The sequence below is a fragment of the Triplophysa rosa genome, linkage group LG7 (assembly GCF_024868665.1).
Source record: "Triplophysa rosa linkage group LG7, Trosa_1v2, whole genome shotgun sequence".
NCBI classification, from domain to species: Eukaryota; Metazoa; Chordata; class Actinopteri; order Cypriniformes; family Nemacheilidae; genus Triplophysa; species Triplophysa rosa.
In genome coordinates, this window is record NC_079896.1 from 23145645 (window position 1) to 23173396 (window position 27752).

Genomic DNA, 27752 nt, shown 5'->3' on the forward strand with positions numbered 1-27752 from the left:
TTTTGATTCATCGCATCTTCCACCATGAGAGCTGCATTTTTAAGATAGCGTGTCAAGTTAAAGTAGTTCAGCTGAATATTCTACACTCAATAAACCTCTCTCTGTCTCTCTCTCTTTTTTCCTGACTCTCTCACTTTCGCTTTTTTCTGTCTGTCTGTCTCTCTCCAGCATTACTTCCATTTAAGCAGTGACCTGCCCGACCATGATATCTACCTCTACAATAAACCCGGAGGTCAGGGTACAGGAGGAAAAGGTACGTTACTATCTCCCTGTCTCAGCCTCGGCAGCCACGCCCACAGACCACCTGACCATGTATCGCAGAAAACATTTTAAAACTTTCTCAATCGAGTAAGCACTAATCTGATTGGCTGTCTTCATGCAGGTGCCCTTTACACAATGCCACACACGTTTTGTTTTATATTATTGTGAAATAACACATCTGTGATGTGAAAAAAAAATCGTGATTGGTTGCTTTGCATGTCAATCATGCGGTCATCTCCGTCTCGGCGGGCCGGTCTTGGCCCATTAAACCTGTGAGAAACAGCAGAACTTTAGTCGCAGTCTTAAGATGTGGCTAAGCGAGACTAATACTCTCGCAGCTCAAGAAGGAAAAGCTTTGATTTGTTCCCGCAGAGGCTTGTTTAGCACCTCCTAAATCTCTCAGTTGACTTTCGATACCCCTGAAGTCCTGCAGAATTACACACACTTCGCTTGTTTACCGTGCTGAAATAATTTAGTGAGGTTTATTTCTTCCCCCATCAGATTGTGTTGGCAGGGCAGCAGCGTTTCTCTCTTTCCGTGTTAAACCGTGAGCTGCTGGTATTGCTGACTGGTCGGTGTTTTGTGTATTTATTGCTTCGCCCTAATTAAAAAGCAGAGCCCGTTGCCATCACATACACACACGTCTGGAAACTTCTGCCGTGTGTGAGGTTCAGATCTCTCCTTAATAACGCTTAAACTGTCCTTCACGGTTTAATTTGGCTTTTATGGTTGTCTCAACAAGGCCGTTGGTGCTGAATCTAATTGAATTTTAATTGACCGTTAATCTGCAGTTTACTTTTCACAGTCTTATTATTTGATCGTAATGAAAATGTTGAAAATGTTGAATCGTGCTATAACAGAACTTTGCATTTTAAAGGAATGTTTGTTCTGATCAACACAGAGAAAGATATTTGGAAGAAAGCTTGTAACCAAACAGTTCTTTGCCACCATTGACTACCACATGACAGTGGTAGTGAAAAGTGCCCCAGAACTGTTTGCAGTCCTACATTCTTCAAAATATCTTCTTTTGTGTTCAACAGAACAAAGTTTTTAAAATACAAACAGTCAGATCTATGTGCAAACAAGATCTTTACAGATATCTAACAAATATTTACAAAATTGTTTGGGTATTGATTTAATTTGTGAGATGCCCCAATATATATTGGCCAATAATCGGTATCAGTCGATAAAAGCAATTTTTCACAGTATCGGCTGATAGTTAAAAAACAGCCGATGATCGGGACAGATTTATTCTGTCAATCAAAAGAGGGGTGAAAAATGCAATAAGTGTTTGTGCTATGTATATAGAAAATGTTAAGAAACGTCACCAGTTTGAGGTTCAGTATTAATAGTCATTATATGAATACATTCAAAAAGTTAAGAAATATTCATTTAATCTTAAGAATCGGCAGGTATCGCTCTGAATAATCGGCTATCGGTATCGATGGAGAAATTTAGTGAGGGTGCATCTCTAGTGTTGATTTTAATTTTCAACACTATTTCTCAGAAATCACTTTGTGCACTTTTAAAGGCGCAACAGCAAAAAACCAACCTGTTTAATTTTACTGTCACAGAGAGGATGAAAAACAGCGATAAGAAACTAAATGATGACTTTTTAAGTCCAACAAACTTAAGGTGGTATTTTAGGAAAATATTAAAAGAATTTAAAAATGTGCATAATGAATGTATGGCCACATACGTAAACTATGTTCTTACTCATTTAAAAATGTTTTCAAGTAAAAGTTTTTAATGCTCATTAAGGTTGTAAATGAAGTTAACGTACACAAAGTAAAAACAGTAATAGAGGAGTTCTTTAACAGCAGCTGAGGGAGAGAGGGCTCCGTCTCATTAATGTGACGTCTCTTTAACAAGACTCTGAGGGTTCTAATATGACTTGATTCCAGACTGCTGTGAGATAATTGTCAGGTGGAGACAGTGATAGTTGTAGAAGCTCCGGCCCGGAGCCACAGGGTTCCTTCGCCATCCTCTGCCCACCACTAATGAACTGACAGCCCAGCCAAATACCTGCCAACACGAGAACTGCTGCTGAAAATTCTGCTTTTAAGAGGAACATTAAGAAATCATCTTCCAGCATTACGACCTCTGCACATCATTACAATCTAAATAAAAGGTTTTGTGGCTCAAGGACGTCGTGGAATTGTCATCTTGGGTTTATTGATTCAAGGTGACAGTAATATCAGTTCTGTGAGGTCAGGGCCGATCTTCCAGGGGTTTGAAACAGTGCCAGTTGGCAGGACTTCACTGGGATTCCCCTGGCCAGTGCGGTGCGGGTAAGAAACGGATCTGAATTTCCCACAAGCCTTCACTTGTTCTGAGTTGTGTGTGTGGTCCGCAAATCATCCATTAACTGCTCACGATGAGACCTGTTCTTGTGTTTTTATCACTTTGCTTTCCCATAGTAATCCTCTGAAATTCATTTCCTCTGTTCTGCCTTCTTCTTTCTCTATTTTTTTGTTCCCTTGCCAGGATTGTAGAGTAGAAACTATTTCTTGGCAAAATATAAGCCATATTTACACATATACTGTATGTGCATAATTATTAACCAAATAGTGTTTCTTGTAAACAGTTATTCTGGGTAGAGCATTATATCTGTTCAACAGTGAAAAATGTATTGTTGATTAAATTAGTAAATAAATATTGTTATTAATGAACTCACAAAATACCTACCTAGTGCTGTCAAATAGATTAATCGTGATTAATCGATTCCAAAATAAATGTTTGTGTTTATAAAAAAATGGGTGTGGCATGTGTATTTATATTTATACATAAATGCACATATATACATGTGTGTCTATAACAAATATATATATACAAACATATATTATAGAAACAAACAATTATTTTGAAGTTGATTAATCGCGATTAATCGATTTAACAGCATTATACCTAACATCATGTTCCAAAACAGTGTGATTTGAAAACCGTAGCATTGCTTATTTTATTTGGCTCCTCCCCCAGCACATAGCCTCATTGGCTAATCTCGCAGTGGGTGTGTGCACATGACTTTGTCCCATCTGTTGTTCATTCATTTCTGTCCTGTGGGTGTCTGTCAGGTACCATGTCGGAGCTTGTTCAGAATCTCTTCCCAACCTCACAGTTTCAAGGTACATAAGCATCCCTCCACCACCCGCTGGCTGCGCTTGTTTGCAGTTCTGCTTTCGAGATTTAAGCTTAAAGTCTACATGGAACGTCGCTTGCAACTTGTTTTATTAATGCAGGTCTTAATTTAAATCCATGCTTTGGGATTGGATAGAGAAAATTGGTCTCGTAGTGACAGGTGTGGGAATAGAAATTTGACCAGAAATATGCATTACGAATAAACAAGATTGATTTCACATGACTTTAAGCAGCTCAGTACTTCGCATAATGGTGTAGAACATTGACATTTGCCTTTGTGTTTGCTCAGCATGTACCCAGCTTGAATCAAACCACACATTTATTGAGTCATGGTAAAACAGGTCCTAATTGGAGCTCATTGGTCACTGACAAGGCCACCAGGGCCCACTAACAAACAAGACAAATTCCCAAATTATTTGTTTCGAGAGTCTGAGAAATGGGTTGGTGAGGATACTAACACATCAGGGAGTTGAATTTGTTTAGTTGTCAAATGCTAATCAAATTTGTACCACTAAAACGGTACAAAATCTGTTAGCATTCGGCTAGCTGTAGACTGCAGGATATGCACTTAACCTTGTTGTGATAGAGATGAGCTGCTCACACCTGCATGAGAGACGTGTCACATGCACATTACACTGTTACTCTGTTGGACTTTGTGTTATATATTATTAAAATAATTTAAGGGCTGCCGTTTTAAGTGCTTGAAGTCGCCTCTGGCCTCAAAGAGCTTTTTATATCCAGTACACAGAGGTTCATCTTTTTTTTATTATGAGCTACATTATTTGCTTCTTGAAACAGAAAATAGTTTTTAAGGTACTGACAATTAAAGTAAGAATGGAGAGATAATACATGCCAGAATACACTTCGTGTAGATCTGAATGCAATAGAACTGCAATGTAATTTATATAACTATGTCTTCAGAGGTGTATAAAGACCTTACGTAATGAAACGTTATGTTTTTATTACTTTAGAATGAGCGATTTCTATCTACATACACCCCGGGTCTCCTTACAGGGAATTCACCATGTTGTTCCTACAGTAGCCCTTAACGGACAAACTGCTCTACAGAGCGCGTTTCGTAAATATGTTATCTCCTTCGGGAAAGAAGCGAAAATGTGACGCTCTCTTTGTCGTGTGTCAGCCACCGCAGTGCTTTGAAAGGGAGGGGTGAACGGTGGAGTGAGCCGTTGGTTGCAATTCGCAACGTCACCGCTAGATGCCGCTAAAATCTACACACAGAACCTTCAAAATGCTATTAACTGTAACTGTACTTTTTGCTTTGACTGCCTTTGACGGGAAATTATTTGCCTTATTAACTGATTTTAATAAACACAAATGCTGTTGCGCATAAAGTAAAAGTTCAAGCTAAAATGATTCCAAACACACACATGTAAACTATGACGATCTTTCTTTATTGAAACTGCTATTCATAAAATGAGAAATAAATAAAAAATTGTCTGCACAGTTACAGTAAACTGCGCTCGAAAGCCGCAAGGTTTATAAAAACAAAAAGTATCTTAAAAAGTAATTCCATTTGACTCACAACATTTTTCCTGTTCTGTTTAATTCAATACTTTATTATCATTGTCATACAAGATAACAATAAAATATTTTGTTAGAGCATCAAACATCAAACACATATTGCATGCATAGTAATGAAACACAAATAGTGGGCACTGTTCAACAGCCTCACTGCTTGAGGGAACAGGCTGTGGGCCAGTCTGGTTGTTCATCAGTCCGGATGGACCTGTACCTTCTACCTGAGGGCAGCAAGTGGAACAGTTGGTGAGCAGGATGATGTTCGTCCCGCAGGATGTTATAAACTCTCCTCCGACAGCGGGTGGTGTAGATGGAACTGATCTCAGGGAGAGTAGTCCCAGTAATTTTCGCCGCTGTATTTACCACCTGCTGGAGTGCCTGCTGGTCGGCCTTAATGCAGCTGGAGAACCACACTAAAAGTCCATATGTTAAAACACTGCTGATGGCACAATTGTAGAAATTCACCAACAGCTGTTTTGGGATTTTGGTGCTCTTCAGTTTCCTCAAGTAGAAGAGGCAATGTTGGGCCTTTCCTACCACTGAGGCAGTGTTAACGCCCCAGAATAGGTCCTCGGTCACAGTCACTCCCAGGAAATTAAAGTTTGTAACCCGCTCTACCCTCTTGCTGCCAATAGAGAGTGGAAAGTGGTCGCACCCTTTCTTGCGGAAATCAACAATAATTTCCTTGGTCTTTTTAATGTTCAAGGCCAAGTTATTGCTGTCACACCATGTTGCCAGATTTTGTACCTCGGTCCAGTATACCATCTCATTGTTGTTGCTGATTAGTCCGAGCACTGTGGTGTCGTCGGCAAATTTGACAATGAGATTGGAAGGGGGGGAGGTGGACCAATCATGTGTGAAGAGAGTATAAAGCATAGGGCTTAGCACACACCCTTGTGGAGCCCCGGTGTTAGTAAGAAGGGTGGAGAAGATATACTTATCCACTCTTACTCTCTGTGTGCGATTTCCAACAATCCAATTGCATAGTGAGATGTTAAGTCCAAGATGCTGTAGTTTAGCTCGGAGTTTGTACGGCCGAATCGTATTAAAAGCCGAGCTAAAGTCAACAAAGAGGAGCCGTGCATAGGTGTCCCCGGATCTGTATGCTAAATTCCTAGCTCGGATTAGTTGTTGTACACTGTGTGTCATCCAAGGTTTCCTGCTAGGAGACACACGGAATTGCTTCCATGATGTAACGTTATCCACACAGAAGTTGATGTATTCTAAAACAGTAGTGGTGTATTCATCCAGAAATTCACGGGTATCCGTGTCCGTACCCTGTCCATTAAATACATCCCAATCTGTGTGGTGGTAACAGTCCTGGAGCACAGGAATAGCATCCTCTGGCCATATTCGCACAGTTTTAACCATAGTCTCAGCAGTTTTGATTTTGGGTGTATACCGTGAGTGTAGCAGAAGAGAAAGATGGTCCGACAGACCCAGATGAGGGTAGACATGGGCTCTGTATGCAATAGCTACGTTAGTATACACTTGGTCCAGGATTTTATCTCCCCTTGTAGCACATTTCACATTACGGTGGAATTTGTGAAGAACTGTTTTAGGTCAGCGTGGTTAAAGTCCCCAGATGCAATAAAAACACTATCCGGATGTGCTACTACGCTGTTGCTAATGTTAACATAGACCTGTGCTAACACTAGCTTAGCATTAGCGTCCAATGGGATATACACAGCACAGCACAAATGTAAACAGCGGTGAACTCCCCCGGGAGATAAAACGGCCTGCACTTTAACAGCATGAGTTCTACATCTGGACTACACAATTTATCCACTACCGTGCCATTTGTGCACCAGGAGTTGTTAATATAGGTGCACAATCCCCCGCCGGTCTTCTTACCCGAGTCCACAGTCCTGCCGGCTCGGTAGGCGGTGCGTCCCGCTAGCTCAATAGCCGCGTTTGTAGTGTTTGGGTCCAGCCAGGTTTCAGAGAAGATCGTGCAGCAACAGTTGTAAATAGACCTCTGCGTAGCCAGTTCTGTTCTGAAGCTGGTGTTAAAAAACTAAATTCAATGTAATGTTGTTGTTTTTTTACTAAATAATTCATTGCATTTACATTTGTGAAGATAAGATTTAGATTATCTTCTTTTTGTGTTATACAGAAGCAAGTGGTGGTCAGTGATGTCCCAGGTTTCGTTCCTCTCAGGCGGTGTAAAATCATCAGCTTGCCTGAGCGTTCGGTCTAGAATCTCTAATAACACTGACCACCTTCATTATAAATCAGAGACGGACTTCATCAGTCATGCTCTGAGTGTGTAACCGAAGCCCCAGAGTCCAGCAGAGATTAAAGGGCCCTTCTGTCGGTTCTCATGTAGTCTCACTGCAGCACAGGGGCCGTGCGGGTCACCCGGGACCACGCCACACCTCATCAAGTGCTCTTAAAAGATCACAGGAAATGGAATTGCTGTATGAGAGGGCAAAGAGACGATGTTGAGCTGCTCCATTACTGATTGAGTGATTGGGCCCCGCTCTCAAACATTCTCACACACACTCTCTCGCCCGCACACACACTTTCGATCACAGATGTACGCATTTGTGTTGGTATACAGCATGTGTGGGGCTTAAAACATAGTCATACACCGGTCCGCACTATTGTGTTCATCACCTATATATAATCACACCGATGGCTTTACCTGTGTGATTTATCTCAGGTGTTCGCATGCAGCACATTAGCGTCCGCTATCTGGCACGTGCACACTCGCATGGATCACGCGGCGAGCCCGCTTTGCAGAGGTGACGGCACACGCGCTAATGCAAGCAGCTGGATAAACCGTGCTCGCTCTCCACAGTTTGCTGCTAATGCGTTTTAATGCGACTGTCATAGCCAAGGTGTTTGTGAGCATTCTTTATAGCCCCGACCGCAGGAATGATGGTGCCATCGATCTCCGAGAAGCTAATGATGGAAATCTCTCTCTCTCTCTTTGCTCTTATCAGAACGGTGGCGTTCCAAGGCCTCCCGGCTTCATGCTGTAAACAGCAGAGCCGAGTCAATACAACAGCCTAAAACCCATTTAAAGGATTTATGAACGTTCATACTGAACTAGAGGCATTGTTTTCTGAAATGTAGTTTGTGTTTATATAATTTAAGGTGGTATATATTGACTCTCATGTCGTTGCTCGACTTGTCTTTCTGCACCAGCTAAATTTATTGGATTTCATTTGAGGTTGCAGGGAGCATTATTCTTTGCATAATTCATACCTGTCTTGCCAGTTCTCTGTTGAGGCCGTTTTATTCACTCCTCAATCACTTCTCCCATTTGCGCCACTCTCCTCAGGTATCGCCTGTATCGCTCTGTCATTCGTGGATGCTAAGGGCAGCCCGCTGCAGGTTCCGCATCAGGATGGAAGCGGTCCGGCTGTCATAGGGGACGTCACGACCATCTTCCTTCAACCGGACCAGTTTGATGCCTTGACCACCGTTGTCAAGATGGATTCTCCCAGTCAGAGCTCAGGTTGGGAGGCCTTAGCAAAGATACTTATTTCACATTTAAATGGATAGTTCATTCAAAAATGATGTCATTCCAAATCTGTATGACTTTCTTTCTTCTGCAGAACACTCTAGAAGATATTTTGAAGAATGTTAGTAACCAAACCAATTGGCCCCCATTGACTTCCATTGTATGAACACAAAACCGTTCACACACGTTTCTCAAAATATTTTTAGAATTTTTATTTTTGGGTGAACTATCCCTTTAAGCTTAATTTGCATTCAACACTTGAAAACGAGTTGCGTAAAGGATAAGCAGCGTACACGGATACATAAAGAAGAATGTGTCACTGAGCATTGCGTGGACAGGTGTAAATTCTTCCCTGTAACATGAGAAAGTCACAGGCAGACTGAACAGATGTACTTCCTGCTCTGTGTGAGGAGGTCAAACACTTCCATGTGTGTGATGATGTACGTGTGACCTCTGGTGCGCAGGTGCAGCTGTGCGTGTGCGGTTTGACATATGGGAGCAGGGGAACGTCAGCCCCCTGCAGCTGACGGACAGGCTGAGGGCAGCCCTGCGCCACGCCCTCTGTGATGTCGTCATGGAGATGCGGGTGCTGCTGAATCCCTTGTGTCTGGACACATTCTGCCTGCCTGCTGCTGCCAACCAACAGGATGAGAATACAGGTGAAAAAACAATTTAAAAAAATCCTCTCTGGTTGTTGTTTACATGCACAATCAAAAAAAATCTTATTCGAGAAGAGATTTCCAAAATAACATTTTTGGGGAAAAGTGTAGTTATAGTTTTGTTTTCAGTTTTATGTAGTTTTTATATTTTAAAGTAGCTTAAATTTTTATATATTTCGTTTTTATGTTAATTGTAGTTAAATGTTTAGCAATTTAGTAATTGATTTAGTTATTTATTTGTTTATTATTGATATTGTTGTTAATGTGAACTATAATATTAGCTATAATTAACTATAATACTATGTTAAAATTATAGTCTTAGTTTTTAATTATTTTATTTCACACACAAACTTATTTCAGTTTATTACAGAATTTCTTACTAATTTTCTGAATAATATTTTGGCCATTATTCAATTTTATTTCAGATAACAGAAATTTTTGACAACCTTGATTTAGAATAGTTAAAGCTGCAATCCGTAACTTTTCTTTGTTCGATTCACAATGGTAACCGTACAATATTAATTTAGAATTTGAGCTGCCGTGTACGATTTTTACAGGAAATATCAGTTTGACCTAATTTGACTTCAACCCACTTAAAAAATATATAAGGTATCAAATATAAAAGTATACAGTATAAATTAGCCTGCAGTTTTTTCGAAGGAGATGGCAAAAGTTATGGATTGCAGCTTAAACAGAAATATAAATCCATTCCCATGCAATTAGATGCTTTGTTTTTTATTTATCTTAGCTTAAATATATGGTTTGTGTAAAGTTGGTGTTTTATTGTCATAGTTCCCTTAAGTCTTCTGCAGTCGGATGGAAAAGAGGTGAAGGACAGTTTTCGACGCACCAGCGGTGCCCATGGTGTTAAAAGCAGCCCGCCTCCCATTACCTTCACATCCGCCCCCAGTTCCACCACAACCACAGGAAGCAGCACTCCCGAATCTACCACGCCCACTGGAAAAACTACCCGCCGTAGCTTCTGGGAGATGTTGGTGCGTGTCTTAAACATGCTCGCTCAGCATGTGGCGTCTCCATTAACACCAAATTACTCTCATTAATTATGACTGTCAGCGTCTCTAAAACTGTATTGACGGTCAGCATGAATCAGTTGTTCTGGGATCAGTCAAGTAAAATTGCTGAAGAGATTCTTGTTTTTCTGTCTCAGTCATTTTCCATCTGTGTATATTTGTTTGTGACAGATATTTTAATAACAAGTAGCCTACAGGCAGAAAAGCTCGCTGGAAAATGTTTCATGCTGGGTGTTTAATTAAAAATGCACCTGACAACATTAGTTACAGATGGGCAAAACTTCGTTTCTGTACAGAAATATTTGCTCTGCTGTCATTGCTGCTGTTATTTTCAGTATTTAAGTTTTATTGTAGTTCTTTTAATACTTTAAATGAGATTTTCTTTTTATATTTTTAGTTTTCATGCTAAATTTAGTTTAATTTTATCTACTGTATTTTGTTATGAGCTTTTATTATTTTTTATATTTGAAATAGATTAAATTATTTTTATTTTAGTTTAAAGTTTTTATTTATTTTCAGTTAATTATTTTAGCCCTTTAAAGGAGTAGTTCACCTTCAAAATGAAAATTCTGTCATCATTTACATTTACCTCTCTTGTCATTTCAAACCTGTGTGACTTTCCTTCTTCCACAGAACACAAAAGAAGATATTTTGAAAAATGTTGGTAACAGAACAGCACGGACCCCCTTTCACTTCTGTTATAACCAATGCAAGTGAATGGGGGGCTGTTAACAACATTCTATAAAATATCTTCTTTTGTGTTCTGCGGAAGAAAGTCACACAGGTTTGAAATGACAAGAGGGTGAGTAAATGATGACAGAATTTTCATTTTGAAGGTGAACTACTCCTTTAACTTAATTGAGCAACTTAAATGCCAAGGCAACATTTCTAATTTTTATTTAGTTTTTAAAAAATTTAAAAATAATTTTCAGGCCTGTATTTAATTTGATTTCAGTTTTACTTGAACATAATAGTTGCCATATTGAATTGATGTTTACAAAAAAATACAAACTGCACAGTATGAGGAACGTTGGGAAATCGGGGGTAACAGGTTAACGTGTGTGTGTGTTTGGTAGAGTAAAGCAGAAACTTCCGAGCTCGGCAGTCCGAAGACAACTGATGACATCATTCCAGAGCGAGCAGAAGACAGCCGCATGGGCCGACGGAGACACAAGACTGAGAACGTGAAGCAGCAGTGGAATCATGAGAAAGCCATGGCCGTGGAGCAGGAACAGGCTCAGAGGTCAGTCATGGTTTACAGCATCCTCTCTCTGACCCTACTGTACCTGTAACTAGATTTGGTGTCTTTGCGCAGAAGACATGTAGCTCGGCTAGAGGAAGGAGATACGGGAACTCTTCACCCAGTCTATCAGACCACGTTCTTGCCCTGGGTCACCTTCATGAACAAACTGGGTCAGTTTCATCAGAAGGTTAGCATTATCCGTCTTCAATCTTCCTAGCGCGCCTTGTGAGGTTCTCTTGTTCCTTCACAGGTTGTCCGTCCATCCAGCACTGCGTGGCTGAGGTCTCACATCATTTCCTCCTGCCCTCCGTCCTCACAGAGATTGTTAATCTGGTCAGCTCTCTAGCCAGCGACACTACGGTTAAAGTGTTTGAAAGGACCAGGTGTGTTCCAGATGTGTTTAGTTTCATCTGCATTTGTATTTCTGCCGATACACTTTATAAACAGTTTGCTATGTTTGTTGACAGTTGTCCTCAGGGAGATATCCATGTCCCCCTGTCAAACATTCAGCACATTAGCCAGCCGCCCACAACCGGCAGGAGCTTCATCCTCATTGGCCGCAACTTCAGCCAATGGCACTGCAGTACAGAACAAGGTACCAATTTTGTTGAGACAGCGTTCATGTCAGCATTACACTTTACTCATACTTACAGGATAATTTCATGGCTCTTAAATTAGCGGAAACTCTTCCAGAAACACATGGGTATAATATATTATAATACTTAAATTATTTTAGTTGTAAAACCATTCATAACATAAACACATTAAAACGTGAGGTGCAAGTATTAGGATGTTTAGTAAATGCGGTCGCAGTTATTTGTATACAGGTGCGTCATAAGACATGCTGAATGCATTATAATGCAATATCTGTATAGTGCATTATATACATTTATGCGAATTGCATGGAAATGTCTGGATCATATTTTACCACAATATCAAAACAAATAAATTCATGTTTATTAAGATGTGTAAACAAAATGTCCTTCACTATGATATAGGACAAAGAAAAATAAACAAATACAATTTAAAAAGTTAAATGATTAGTATAAATTAAAAACTACAAGAAACGGATAGAATAATAATTCAATTATTTTACATTTTATGATTTTTTCATATTGTAGTGCTGATCCTCTGTTACACTTATACTTTGTGATTTATATCATGTATAATATAAAATATTTCTTAAAATATTTTCCCTACAGATGGCAGTCTTAATTGTCATGAAAATACTGTCACAATATAAAAATATCTGGTTTTGGGTTGCATTTTCCTTCAAATATACCCAGACATTTCTTAATGAGGTTCACTCATCAAACTTCATCAAAAGTGTGATACCAATATGTTCACGATTTCATTAATTTGCTTAAACCAGCGTTAGTTTGCCGGTTTTAACTGACCTATAGCAATATAAAGTCATTACTGAATTCTGTGGTCAACAGTTCTTGCTTCCCACCATTTTCTCTGTGCTACCACCAAACACATCCTGTCATCAGAGCCAGAGTTTCTCAAGTTGACAGATATCTCACCATTAGCTGCCTCTTTACTGTGCTTCATGTTTTTTATCTTGCCAACAAATTTCATTTCGTTTTATGTTCTGTGTCTAATTTTATTGCTGACAGAATCCCTATTTTTCAGCTTAAGAGTGTGTTTAGTCAATAACTCGTATAGAGTCTCTGCTTATCTCTGCTTATGTTGTCTCTTGTGTGCGCATGTGTGTTTGTGTGTGAATGCAGCATTAACATAGAGTTGTTTCCTTTTGCAAAGCTGTGTTTGCTCATCTCTGTTTGCCCACAGAAGACAGTTCAGATGACGAGAACAGTCCAGTTCTAAATAGGTGCACACGTAAGTTTTGGCCCCTTATGGGGCTCCTGCTAACTGGGCAGCTGGGGCCCTCCCCTCCATTACATCACAATCACACTCTGATGCCCAAAGTAGACTTTGGTTTTCTGCTGTCTGCTATGTCTCGTGCACAAATTGCATGGCATAAATGTAATAGTCAACAGAGGTTGATTTTTCTCACATGTGAATGGATTGAATACACTAATAGAAAGGTCCTAGCAGTTTTAGTTTGCATGTGTGAAGCATGTCTATCGAGGCTCACGGTCAGGGCACTCAAATGTGCGCGAGACGTAACAGTCCGTGGGCAATCAAAATATACACTAGCTTTAACAGCCCAGATATGTTTGGGTGGTTCTTCAATTATCAAAAGAATGAATTTCTAGTGTTGTCAAATCGATTAATCGCGATTAATCAATTCTAACATAAATGTTTGTGTTTAAATCATAAGTCATATCGTATGTGTGTGTGCCGTGAATATTTGTATGTATATATATACACAAACAAACATGTATATATTTAATAAATATGAGAAATAATTCAGATTTATACATAATGTATTTATATTTAAATATAAACATAAATATAATTATCTACATACTTGTATATATTGTACTCATGTATGTGTGCGCATTTGTATTAGGGCTGTCAAACGATCAATCACATCCAGAATAAAAGTTTGTGTTTACATAACATAATATAATGTATACATATTTACATGTATTTATTTATATTTACCAATAATTTAAATTAAATATAAATTTGTATTAATTTTAATATTTCTCTTAAATATACTGTATACATGTATGTGTATGTTTTAATTCTATAATTAAATTAAATTAATATGCACAGTATACAGACATATTATCTAAACACAATTTTTATTCTGGATTGGATTAATCTCGATCAGCCCTAATTTGTATATACATATACATGCTGCACACGTTATATAAGCACAAACATTTATTTTGGAATCGATTAATCGCGATTAATCGATTTGACATCTATTTATTTTACAGAATTGAATTGTTTGAATTGTTTTTGTTTAGAGGCTGTATTTACTTTTCCCCCATATTATGTTGCTGATGTCCTTCTGGAACCTTGAATCTGCATATCATTATTATTAGTCGCACTTTATGTTTGTCACTTAGCTCTGCAATTATCAAACCAATAAAAAGTATTAAAAAAGTGCTTGTCAACTTAAACACAGTATTTAAAGTACAGTGTTTTTCCATTTCCTTAAAAAATTGGAACATGCGAGGTTTCGGAAGGACAGCGACGATTTGCAAGAATATCTGTATTTTGGGTTCGTCTTGTAGCCAAACCTTTTTACTTTCCCCTTTATAATATATTTAAATAAAATGATTAATGGAATTCTAACTCGCGCTCTTTTCTTATAAGTTTATTTTCAATTTTATATTTTTGTGCATACACAAAGAATCCTATTATCCAAAATGTTTAAATACTCTTGGATGAAGATTTTAATTAAAATGCTTTTTACAGAGTTAAAACACTAAGTGTACATCATCAAAAGAGAACATATTTGAAGAGCGAGTCATTTATACCTGCAAAAGGGATGTTTTTATCAGCTTATCAGATATAGATGAACAGATGTGGTCTGATGTTGATGTTTGACAGATATAAATGCAAGAGTGTCATATACAGACAAAGAGGAATAATCCTCATGCAACGCCTGTACTCCTCCAGAGAGCGAATTCTGTTCAAACACTATAAATTATATAAATGTCCAGCGTCATAGATGAGCTATTGCCCTGTTTTTCTTTGCTTCCATGAGCCCTGTTTATCATTTCATTTTAAATGTATTCTGTGCGCTGAGATCTCATTCAGTACATTATCATCAAATTAAAATGAATTAAATAGATTCACGAGTGGTGTTATCAATTGCCTCTTTCCTTTTCACGGACATTTATTCTTTCGTTACAATTATTATCTTTTTCTCTGTTTTCGCTGTCATTCTGTTTCTGCCATTTCAGCTCATAAGGGACTTCAGCGATTCGAGGCTTTGGAGCACAGTGATTGGCTAAGCCCATTCCAGGCTGTGAGGGGCGTGGCCCCAAGACAACGCTTCCTGTACATACACATCGTCAATAAAAAGGTCAGTTGGGTTAAATATGAGGTGAAGTTTTGATCTTTTACGTTTGATCTTATCTGTTGTTTCTCTCGCTGTGTTGACAGGTGACCCTGTACACATATAACTGGTCTGTGGATCTGGGCGGCTCTCTGAATCAGGGGCTCGGCAGACTGGTGCATTGGCAGAACACTCGAGCTCATGTGGTCAACTGCCTCCTGAGTCAGAAAATGGGTCTGTTCCACCATTACTGCTTCTCTGATACACCTGCACACGAGGACCTGAAACAGGTCAGTACACACACACATGCATGCTGTATGTCAGTATGGACAACTGGCCCTCACTAGTATAGTTTAACACACTAGTATAGTTAATATTTTCTATTAAAAAAGTAATTTTAGACATGCACACCCCTTTAAGGATACATGGACGTCTTCTGGCTAGAGGTTGGTTAGGGCTGAGTGTATGCACGTATACAGCTAGCAAGAGTCTACTGGAGTGAGTTTAAACGGCACACGAGTGGTTATCTGTACCCGAGGCAGTCTGACATATCACATTCAGTGGCGGACAGCTGTCATAGCTGCAGGGTAGGACAGCAATCACTCCAGCACACCTGTTAAAAACACAACACAGAACTGCAGTGCCCGCTGCGTGCACCTGCCCAGAGCTTCACTTATTTCAACAGCCTTTACATTTAAATATAGAAAATGATCATTCGCTTTGTTTGAACTGTTCTCAGTTAATGCACCGAAGCCAGTTTGCTGGACTGACAGAACAGAGGCGAAACCTGATGTTATAACATTGTTTTATTGATTGGCTTGTCAAGATTTCTGTCCAAATGTCAGGATGTATTTTTAGACAGCAGACAGCTGTTGACGTTTTTTATCGAGCTTTTGTGTTGCCGGTAGTGTGAACTCATTTGAGTTCAATATCATTTTATTCTTTTTTAAATATGTGTTTTTGGAAGACATTGATGTTTTGTTTACCACAGTATTACCAAAATAAAGTACAAAAAAAACTTAACTGCGAACAGTTTTGCAAAAAAAGCTAAAAGAGGTGTTGAGATGTTGTGGACCAGTTTGATGGTTCGAGCCGTGAGAAATTCCTGACAGTCAAGTCACAGCTTTGGGAAGTGTTGCAGAAATCATGAACATTTTCCCATATGTCCTCATCAAATAAAAAGCTGTAGTGACTGTCCATCTCAAATGACGTAAATTAGACTGCTACATAATATGTTCAATAGTGTAGTCTGCATGATATTTTTTGTATTTATAAACACATACACATACATGTATACACATTTAGGAAATATTTGAATGAATTAATTTATATTTACCAGCAATTGAAATTGAGAGAGAGAGAGAGAGAGGGCTGGTGGGCTCGATCGATTTTCATCTTCTACACGCGAGCTGAATACACTGACTGGAGTTTGGGAGCTGATTTGTTGCTGTTTCTCATTTGTATTAGTCATCTGACTATTGTTTTGACACGTAATTACACAATGCTGAAAGATCTTCAATACAAAGTCAATGAGAATTTAAAGGGATACTTCACCCAAAGATGAAAATTCTGTCATCATTTACTCACCTTCAAGGTGTTCCGCATCTGTATAAATGTCTTTGTTCTCATGAACACAGTGAAAGATATTTGGAAGAATGCCTATAACCAGACAGATTTTGCCCCCCATTGTCTACCATAGTAGAAAAAATGGTAGTCAAAAGTGTCCCAGAACTATTTGCTGTCCTACATTCTTAAAAATGTCTTTTTTGTGTTCAACAGAACAACAAAATGATAAAGTAATTTTTCCTACTATGGGAGTCAATGGGGGGAAAAATCTGTTTGGCTAAAAGCATTCTTCCAAATATCTTTCTCTGTGTTCATCAGAACAAAGAAATTTATACAGATTTGGAACAACTCGAAGGTGAGTAAATGATGACAGAATTTTCATTTTTGGGTGAAGGATCCCTTTAAAGAAGTTTATTTCAAACAGATGGAATACTGAACATGAAGTATTTCATAATATGTATTTGTACGAATGCTAATTATTTTGTTCTGTAAATTATGGATGAAGGACATTACCGAACTCTGCGGATGTGAATTTTTACTGGACTTTTTGTGAATGTTTATTACTTTTTTCTTTCTCATTGGAAATGTTTTTGTGTGTGTTCTGTGTGCACTTTCTCCTGTCATTCAAACGCAAATGAGCAGAGCATTTCAATTTCCCCCAAAAGTGAACAAAAGGACAGAGCCGTATTTTCCTTGTCAATGATTCTGCACTTTTAATCTGTGTTCAACTAATGAGTGCCGACAGAAGGCAGAGCCAACATAGCAGAAAATTTGCCCCGGCCGTCAATCATCTGTCAGACTCCCAGGGGGTGGAGTTAAGGCACTAAAGTGCAGCTTAAACACCCATCGGGCGCACGGGGCATCCGGTCAACTCGGTCCTCCATCGTGGGGCATCTGGACTGGCTACTTATAGAAAAGCCTCCAACGTGCCCTACAGGACTTCAAAGAGCTTTCCAACCTCTTAACTCGCCCAAAAGTTCCCACAATAACAGAGGAAAGGCCTTTAGATATTCTGAAAAGAGTTTTATTAGTTTGTATTATTTCGTGTTGGTCTAATTTCAACAGTTTCAATAGAGTCACATAGGAACACTTCTCGGTATTCACCGGGTTGATTGCTGATGAACCGCAGTAATAAACCCTCTGCTCGTGTTAAAACTTGAGGGTGATGTAAAGAATCAGAAAGTTTGAGGGAGTTTGTGACGGGTTAGCGGCGAGATGAGCTTTCAGCCACGCTTTGAAAAGAGACTTCAGTCATTGACGTGAAAGAGTCTGAGGAATCCGAAGGCCAGCGGAGTTACGCAGCGTCTCTTTGGGGAAAAGAGATGTGCTTTAGAACCCAGCTTTGTTTTTCTTCCATTGTTCATTTTAGCCAAACATAAAAATGTGCTTTATTAACTTTCGTATGGTAATTTACATTATTACACTCTTAAAAAAAGGGTGTTTTATGACGCCATAGAAGAACCTTTTTTGTCTAAATGGTTCCATAAAGAACCTTTACCATCTGAAGAAGATTATAAAAAGGTAAGAAAGAGATGGTTCTTTAAAGCAGCAGTTTGTGGAACCAAAAATGGTTCTTCTATGGCACCGCTGTGCAGAACCTCTAAAGCGTTTTTATTCTTAAGAGTGAATGATTCAATTCTTTGTTTTCAGGAGCCCAACCCTTTCCTCAGTTCCACGGTGGAGGCAGACGCTCTGTTGAGGAGTCCGGTTCCTCCGGCTCTGAGTAAGGATCAGGGGCGGTTGGGTAGCTCAGGCCGTGGTCTGCCACCTTTGACTTTCCCTGGAGAGCTGGTGCCCTTTGATGAAGCTCTGAGAGATGTACACACTGGGAGGGCGCTGACCAGTCAGGATGGGGCCGATATAGTCACTCGGCATGGAGCCCAGCTTCTGGAGGTCAAAGCAGTTGAGCGCAGAGGTAAAAACACACACACATACTGTAAACAAAGAGAAAACTGTAATATCATGTCAGAGCTAAATTAACTTCTTTTAACCACACTTCAACTACATTCTTTCAATTATGTTCTTTGTCATGTGATGGTACGTTTTAATATAGAGCATGTTAAACAAACATGCGATGTGTGCATTTCTTAAAGGGATAGTTCACCCCGAAATGAAAATGCTCTCATCGTTTACTCATTTCAAACCTGTATATCTTTCTTCTGCAGAACACAAAAGAAGATATTTTGAAGAACGATGGTAAGAAAAAGCATTGGTACCCATCGAGTTTTGTTTCCATACAGTAGAAGTCAATGGGTACCAACGGTTTTTGGTTACCGACATTCTTCAAAATATCTTCTTTTGTGTTCTGCAGAAGAAAGAAAGTGATGCAGGTTTGGAATGACATGAGAGTGACACCGTGTCTACGCAACATGATGAAAGACAATAGAAAGCATCAGAACCCATTATAATTGTACAGTTTGTCCACACTGGATGCAACGCGACACGGCAGATCCATTAAGAACAAGCCGTTGTCGTGTCACGTCGCACCGGTCGCGACTGGTGTTGACACGGTGTGAGCAAATAATGTCAGGATTTTCTTTTTTGGGTGAACTGTCCCCTTAATTCCTTCCTAACTCTCCGTATTAAGGCAGAATTTTGGGTTTTGGACCCATCCAATACAACGAATGTTGCAACGTTTAAAAAATCAATGTAAGATAGAAAGCAAGTGATTTTTTTTACTTTTTCAGAGTTGGAGAGACAAGTGAAGATCGAGCACCTGTTTGTGACATGGCAGCAGAGATCAGCTCAGTCCAATTTACCCATCTCTGTAAGTTCTCACTTTTGGGTCATAATCTTGGACCAAAAAGTGCTTTACAGGTTCATAAATACTGACAGTATGCGCAGTATGCGCAGAACACAACGAAGATATTTTGAAGAATGTTGGTAAGCAAAAACCGTGGGTACCCATTGCCTTCTACTGTATGGACACAAGTCAATGGGTACCAATGCTTTTTCTTACGATCATTCTTCAAAATATCTTCTTTTGTGTTCCATTTCATATATGCTGAGAATAGAATACGCATGCAAAACATAAATTGCGCCTTGACATATTCCAGAACAAAACAAGCTGGGTTTATTCTCTTATTAAACTGCTCAGAATAAACAACCTACTTAACGTTTCCATATTTGAGAAAAGTGTGTTTTTGCGTGCGTGTTTGTGCTGTGAAGCTTTACCGTTGGAGTGTTTTTTCCATCATAGTTTCAAAACATGATTTTTTGAGCGCCTCATCAAGTCTAGATACATTCCAGTGCCTTTGGATTTCTGTCTCACACACATACAGATCACACACATTTTTGCCCAGTTGGGGTTAATGAAATGAAGAGGGAACATTAGGGAATTCTGAAATGTGTGTGAGGTCACTCATGTAATCTCACTGTTATCTGCTGTAATAACTCTTGTCTGTCTGTGTGCGCAGGTAGCAGATTTAGACACACTGAAGCAGTCATCCCGTCTGGTTCATTACTGCGCCACTCCACTGCTCTTTGACCCCGTGTTCCGAAAACAGATTCAGGAAGAACTGGTCATCCAGCCACAGATGAAGGTCTTTCTCTTCTGCCTCATATTCTCACTTTATATTTTAGTCCGTCTACTGATTCCCATCCCACTCTCTGAACCACCAGAGAGCCTTTACTATTTCAAGAGTCACAATTCTGAGATCTGTGCTTTTTGTAGATCTCTGGAATTCTTCATCTGTTTCACTGTCTAATCTTACATCTGTCTGCAGAAGAGGCATCGGTCGAGCGACTCCACCGCGTCCGGTAGAGATCGCAGCTACAGCACAGATTCTGCAGACATGCTGCCCAGTCGACTAAAGGAGGAGCCTTGGTTACAGGAGATCTCCAGCATGTTTCTTCAGCAGTATGTACAGTACCTCCAGAGCATGGGCTTCATCCTGGTCCAGGTCCGGCCGCAGTCGCCCGCTCGCAGGTCTGCAAACTTGTCTTTTACTTTACTTTTACTAGAGCTATAGAAGGCTCTCTTGAGCCACAATATGTGTTTGTGCTAGAGAGAGAGAGAGAGAGATTTTACTTCAACTTTGCAAGTAAAAGTTACAGATTACAGCTTTAAGGTTTTTTTGTGGGTTGTTCTTTGGCACTGCTACTTAGCGTGGATGAATCTGGGTTGCCAGATCTGCCAAAACAGCCCAATGGCCAACTGCAGACATCTCCCACATAATCCAACCCATGCATTTAAATTATAAATCAGTATTATAAGCTTACCATTGTAAATTGGTGTAAATTATGGAGGTTGTTTAGATCACACATTTTTATGTACTTGCTCAATAAGTGATTTTTTGTATTTTAAACTAAAAAAGTTACGAATTGCAGCTTTAGGAAAATAGTGATCAACAGCACAAGGAGTGAATTAACCACCTCTCTCTCTCTCTCTCTCTCTCTCTCTCTCTCTCTCTCTCTCTCTCTCTCTGCAGTATTGCTCGAGCTCGGGCCGCCATGTTGAGCTCTTTATCTACAGAAGGCAGATCTTCCTTTTCCTCTTTCTCATATAATAAACAGAAGAGTGAGGAAAGTCCCAAGGTACACAAGACACCACACACTTCATCCAAACACTGAATCACCTGTACACTGTGATTTGTCATAAATTACATTGACATTTTATCTGCATTTCATCTCTAACACCTTCCACCCACACATACAGAAGACAAACCACTTATTTGGAAGCGTTTTGTGTGTTTCCCCTTAAAGAAAAAATAGTTCTCACTGGTACATTAACTCCACAAGGTCTCTTAAAGGGATAGTTCACCCAAAAATGAGAATTCTTTCATCGTTTACTCATCCTCAAGTTGTTTTAAACCTGTATACAATTATTTGTTCTGCTGAACACAAAGAAAGATATTTGGGAAAATGATAGCAATTTTCAGTTCTGGGACATCTTTCACTACCATAGTAGGGGTAGTGTTCTGTTGAACACAAAATGAGATATTTTGAAGAACAGTTTTTCCTACTATGGTTGCATCATCGTTTAGCTTTGGAGACTCTTGATTCCCTTGTTAAGCCACATGCACTCTCTCTCACACACACACACACACACACACACGCACACACACTGAATGTTTCCTCTATCTTTTACAGCAGAGCAGTAACTCCAGCTCGACGTCATACCACCTGCAGAGGGCGCTGCCGGGAGGCATCGTGCTAATGGAACTAGCGTTTCAAGTAAGACCTTCATCTGTCTGTGCGTCTCAAGGCATTCAGAGCACTGCATCAGCCTCTTAGCACATCAGCAGAGCTTTTCACAGGAACGCTGTGAAGGTCTCGAAGGAGAACCAGCTGAGATGTTTAATGGAGTCTTCTCCCTCTTACGCTATTTAGAGCTATTAATATTTAAACGTACTTAATCGACAGCTAGGAAACTCCACCTCACCACATCCTGAGCTCTTCTCACATTTGGATGTATGCAAAAACACTGGTTGAAAGCAGGGTATAGTTTAGGGAATATTAAAGGTCCTTAATTCAAAGGTATTTGAGTAACTTTGCTTTATCCATAAAGAATTTATTATATTCGTAAAAATTGTTTTGATCACAAATAATGATAATATCAGTGTTTCTCAGCCAGGGCCCACTAGAGGGACCTCGGGATGACGTAAAATTATTTAAAGAAGTCTTCATGAAATTAAAAATTCTAATAATTCTGATCATTCTAATTTAAATAAGTTTAATTAAGTATTTATTACGAATTATTTATCCGTGCACATCATTATTTTTTTTCATTCATTTGTACAATCTTATCAAATCCGTTAACCTCCTCCCCCTCTCCAAACGACCTCTCTTCACTTCTGGTCACGAGGAATGGTGCGAGGGCGGGGCTGAAATGACTGACAGATTGCAAAACTGGCGTTTAAATCTTTCACCTTTTAACGATCCAATCAAGGGTTGGGAATCGTTTGAATTTTATCGATTCCGATTCTGCTTATCGATTTCGATTCTTATCGATTCCCAGTTTCGATTCCACAGTAAAACATTTAGATATCAACCTGTATGGTCATTTAGCCTGCTTATTGACTTGTTTGCAAAATTTTTTTTTTTTTTTTTTTTTTTTTTTTTTTTTTTTTTTTTTTTATCTTTTTTTTTTTTTTTTTTTTTTTATTTTTTTTTTCTATAGTTACGGTTAATACAATGGTTAAACTGTATTAACTAATGAAACTATGGTTAATTTGTGGTTCCTGTGCTTTTTAATGCAAATACTATAGTACAAATATTGTTAATTTTGATAAGGGCTTTTATTGAGATATCAGCAGATCACACAACTTTTCTGAAAATATGCACACCGGAATTGATGAGAGGAATTCAAATTTTAATCTCAAGTATCCGATTCCTTTCGTTTCCGATCCGATTCCTAATTGGAATTGATTTTCAATACCCAACCCTAGTTGTCGGTGGATGGAATCAAGTCCCGCCCTTTTCTCATTTCAGAAGTCGTTTCACGGTATGGAAATAAAGACAATTGCTACTTCCATTTCATGCCAACTTTAAAGTATGACATAACAATCATAAAATTATCCCAAAAGAGTAAAATTCAAGATATTTCTTGGTGTTTCATATTACTAGTTATAAAAAAGTTATAAAATATTTTATTGTGTAGGAGTGGGGGGCCTTAAATATTCTTGTGGACGATGGTCGGACTTTAAGGTCAAAAGGGTTACGATCCACTGTTTTATATGACAGCTGGTTGGAGCGCTTGAAAAATAAAAGGATGACATCATCCAGAACGAGTCGTTTCAGGAGCAGGGCCAGTTTTTTTGATAAAACATTACAAAACAAACACTTGCCTTTAAAATAACATGTACTGAGGACTTTTTGTGGTCATTTCAGTTTCCTTCAGGAACACTTGTTACTTGAATGTGGTGATCAGAGCATTAATCGTCTCTCCCAGTAACATATTTAACTTTTTCTTTCTTTCTTTCAGGGCTCTTATTTCTGTGTGAAGCAGTTTGCATTAGAATGCTCGAGGATACCCATGGGCCAAACGGTTAATTCTCAGGTAACTGTATCTGTGCATTACAAATAAATGGTAGAAAGCCAATGTTTATGCTAAAGCGAGAGCGAGTTAACAAAGTGAGAGTTTGCATGTATGTATAGTGTGTTTTCTGTACGTGTGCTCTATGTGTCTGCCTGTAATCTCTGTGGAAGAAACTCTTTATTATTAGAGACAGCTTCGTAAAGGAATACTACACCTAAACATAATAATTCTGTCATGCTTTACTCGCCGACATGTGTATTACACAACATAAAACAGTAAATACGTATTGTAGAATATTAGATTCGACAGATTTTACAATGAAAACCATATAAATAGTACAGTCTTTGTTTTAGATTCTTTGGTACAAAGTCAAACTTTGCGAGAGAGCGCAGTCTCGTCCACGCTTTCTGATTGGTTGATTTGTGAGAGTGTGGTGCCACAGCCTTTTTTCACATTCAGCGTGACGGACAAATTGCTTGTCGCTGGAATCTTGTCACATCGCTGCTGTTAGGACATTGTGTTATAGTGTTTTTTTATTTTTGGAGCTTGTCGGCTCCAGTTCCTATTATTCACTTTCACAGCACAGCATATGTACATGAATAAACAGACAGAAATCTCCCATGTTAGTGAGATGAGGTGGCTGTTTCTTTTGGGGTATGATGGTGTATTTAATGTGCAGTTGGTCCATGTTGGCTCTAAATGAGGAGTAATTAAGTGTAAATATTTGTAAATGTCCAGATGTTTGTCAGCAGGAGGCTCCGGTTTTCTCCCGCGGTGCAGAAGTCAGCGAGGTGTCTCTTGATCCCAGCTGCTCATAACCCGCAATTAAATCATTACTGTATTTGCTTCTTTTTAAGTGAAAAAGGAGTTTAAGGGCAAACAGGAAGCTAGTTCCCTTAGACTACAGTGTTAAACACAAAAGTGTCATCTCTTATGGCAGACGTGTTGGATTTTAAGCACCCAGGCTAGAAAGAAGAAGCAGGAAAGGTTGTGTTGCTACTCATCTATAATAGCCTCATGCCTCACCGTTATCAATCATCTCTGATGTCACTTCCTGTAACCTCTCCCCATACATTATCACAGCCCCAACTTTGTCATGTGTCTGTTTTGTTCATTTTTGTGTAAATTGACCTCTAACCTTTCTGTGTGGCATCTGCCTCTCTTGTGCGTGTAGTTGTTTTTGTGTCCTGCATACAGTGTGTGTCCATTCCGATCTCATCGTTTCTTTCCATCAGGGCACTCTTCTCAACAAACCTCCTAGCAAGCCGTTCCCCGAGGCACCCACGGGCTCCGACTCTGCGGTATGTCTCTGTAAACTCGGGGCGGGCCCGTCTCCCATCAATCAGCCTTCAGTCTTTCCCTTAATCTCCTCCCCCTTCCTGCTACGGCCCCAAATCTGGGCAGCCTTCCTGCGCGGTTTATTCCTGATCCGATGATTCTTTTCCTTGTATATGTCTGTGCAGCCTGGATATTGTGGGACCTCCGGGAGGTTAACGTGTCGCTATTTCTTCAGCTCTGAGAATCCAATGATCTCTTTGCTTTGCTCGACGATCCTTCTTGATTTTCTTTCACTGGTTTTGTGGAATGTTAATTTGAATCTGTGTGTCTGGTGATATGTCTTATGTGGGTGATTGTCCATACAGCAATACTAATGCAATGAACATATAATGCAACTCTTTGCTAAAGGAACATGATGCAAACTTGGTGTTATTTTGGGAGACGTAATGATGAATAATTGTAGATAATGTTGCTAAAGCTACAGTCATTTTCCTTCCATTTCTCTCTCTGTTTCTTCCCTATCTACTCTTTATGGGCTAATTATGGATTGTGATTTTCCTTTCACAACTAAGCTTTTCGAAAAAGAGATCCAGTGAGGTGTTTCCACTAGTCATCGCAAAATGAACCCCACACAGTCGAAACAGAGTTAAAAAAAATGCCTGCCGTAAATCTTGTCCACACTAATACGTTTTCGTTTAAAAAACACTTCGCCCACTCAACCGTTTTCCAAATGTTGCCCATCCACACCCAAATGTCTTGAAAACACTTGCATCAATGTACTGTGCATGAGTAAATTGTAAAACGCTTCAACCCGTGTCATTTTAGGCGTTGCTTTACTTTCCACCTCTTTGTAATGTCACGGCAATGTAGAGCAAAGGCACAGAGTTTTTCTTTATTAGTAGACGGACAATGGGGTAGAGACTTTAAATAAATAAAAAATGAATGAAAATGTCCACAATACAGTAACTGCGAGTTAACATACTGTATCTGAAAAATGTACGACCTGACATTAACGTTATCAAACTGGAGAGCGACAATTTTTTTGTGTTTGTGAGCATTTGTTTTCATAGTTAAAACAGTACTAACACACTACAACAGTAAAAGTGTGTTTTCAAAAAGGCCAAAACACAGAGGAAAAATCGTTTTTCTAATGAAAATGTATTAGTGTGGACGAGATCTATTAAAAGTATCCAAAGCTAAATGTCTGTGTTGTAAAGATGGCAAAATGAAGCATGACCACAATCGGTCCAGTGATTTCAAATAAATGACAAATAATAATGCTAATGAGTAGGGGTGTGACGAGACACTTATCTCACAAGATGAGACTTTAGACTTTTTTTAAAGAAATCCTCAATAACGAAATATATAGGAAAAATGATTGTATTCACATTAACACAAAATGCAAAAAATGTAGGCATTATAAAATCAACTTGTACTTAATGAAACACATTAAACTTCTATTTTAATGAATAATATTATGCAGTAATAAACAATATGTAAACACTGCAAAATGTTTTGTCACAAACTCAAATGACAAAATTTATGCTTTGTTTTCTTAACAGGCGTAGCTTTTAGCAGGGGCGTTGCAAGTTGGGGGAAAAGGGTGACTGAGTACAAAGGGCCCTGGCATGTGAGGGGCCTTGAAGTTCCTGAAATTGTGATTATTATTATTTTACAATTGTGCGCATGTACTTGCGCGTCTGTGCGTCTTCTCTGTTCTCCGCTAATTTTGAGAAGCTTCGGCAGACGCCTGTCATGCCTCACACGAGCACAGCACTCATGCAATGGCGAACTGCACGATAGGCTGTATGAGTGAAGTGGAATGGACTCGCATCCCTGCTGAAAGCATTCTATTATCACTCCGCAAAAGATCAGTGGATTCCGCTCCGGGTTTTCCATTTCCCGCTCACAATCTATGTTCACTGACTCCGCTCACCGCAGACGATGGATAGTCTCTTCGACGGGTAGATGAAGTACAATACACGTTACAGCTAGTGCTTGATCCGATTAAAGTAGTATTTGGGTAGTTTGTTTTGCTAACTTTAAAACAATTACTTGAAAACAATGCAAGTTACAACGGACTATGGAGCGCATGTAGGGACAAACATCTTGCGCTTTTTGTTTTTATCTGCGTATTGAGGTAAACTTTGGATATGTACGACGTTAAGGCAGTTCTTCTGACATATTCGATTTATCCCTATTAATATATAAACATTCAATTAAAATAATAACATGCTGAAGTTAAAAAGGTCAATAAATATGTGAATAATAAAAAGATGTGCTAGTGTATTTAGGTCTTTTTATTTTTAATACAAATGAATTAGAGGGGAGTCATTTTTTCTTGACATTCTCGACTTGGCATTAAACTTTTTAAGAAATATTAATTGTCAGTCTCAGTTACATGTCGGTGACGTTCATGAAGAGAACCCAATTGCAGGCAGCAGTTCACGAAAAACGCAAACTTTATTTGTACAAACAAAACAAAAGCCCACGATAGGAGTAAAATGGCATAAAATATAACTGAAACAAAAGACTTCCCACGAGGGGGCAAAAAACAGAGAACAGGAACAAACTAAACACTCACACGATTCAGACAGGAAAATAAGGCATCAAGACAAGGTAACACAAGGGCATTAAATAGGGAACCAAATCAAGATGGGA

The 27752-nt window shown here is 39.1% G+C and overlaps 1 protein-coding gene across 11 annotated transcripts in view; it reads left to right on the forward strand.

The window, feature by feature from the left end:
• The window catches only part of szt2 (SZT2 subunit of KICSTOR complex), a 73233-nt gene that overhangs the window by 34606 nt on the left and 10875 nt on the right, over nt 1-27752 (forward strand). For 3 of the 11 annotated variants that reach the window (XM_057337257.1, XM_057337260.1, XM_057337259.1), the window contains 20 exons: nt 169-253; nt 3336-3386; nt 8228-8404; nt 8875-9069; nt 9862-10064; nt 11177-11343; nt 11416-11513; nt 11594-11726; nt 11811-11938; nt 13138-13185; nt 15174-15295; nt 15376-15558; nt 18485-18749; nt 19522-19601; nt 20251-20376; nt 20560-20762; nt 21265-21370; nt 21926-22009; nt 23760-23834; nt 25049-25114. In XM_057337257.1, the coding sequence (XP_057193240.1) occupies nt 169-253; nt 3336-3386; nt 8228-8404; nt 8875-9069; nt 9862-10064; nt 11177-11343; nt 11416-11513; nt 11594-11726; nt 11811-11938; nt 13138-13185; nt 15174-15295; nt 15376-15558; nt 18485-18749; nt 19522-19601; nt 20251-20376; nt 20560-20762; nt 21265-21370; nt 21926-22009; nt 23760-23834; nt 25049-25114 (2595 nt within the window). The remainder of the gene's footprint in view (nt 1-168; nt 254-3335; nt 3387-8227; nt 8405-8874; nt 9070-9861; nt 10065-11176; nt 11344-11415; nt 11514-11593; nt 11727-11810; nt 11939-13137; nt 13186-15173; nt 15296-15375; nt 15559-18484; nt 18750-19521; nt 19602-20250; nt 20377-20559; nt 20763-21264; nt 21371-21925; nt 22010-23759; nt 23835-25048; nt 25115-27752) is intronic. The other 8 variants (XM_057337265.1, XM_057337266.1, XM_057337258.1 and 5 more) reach the window with 7 other exon arrangements.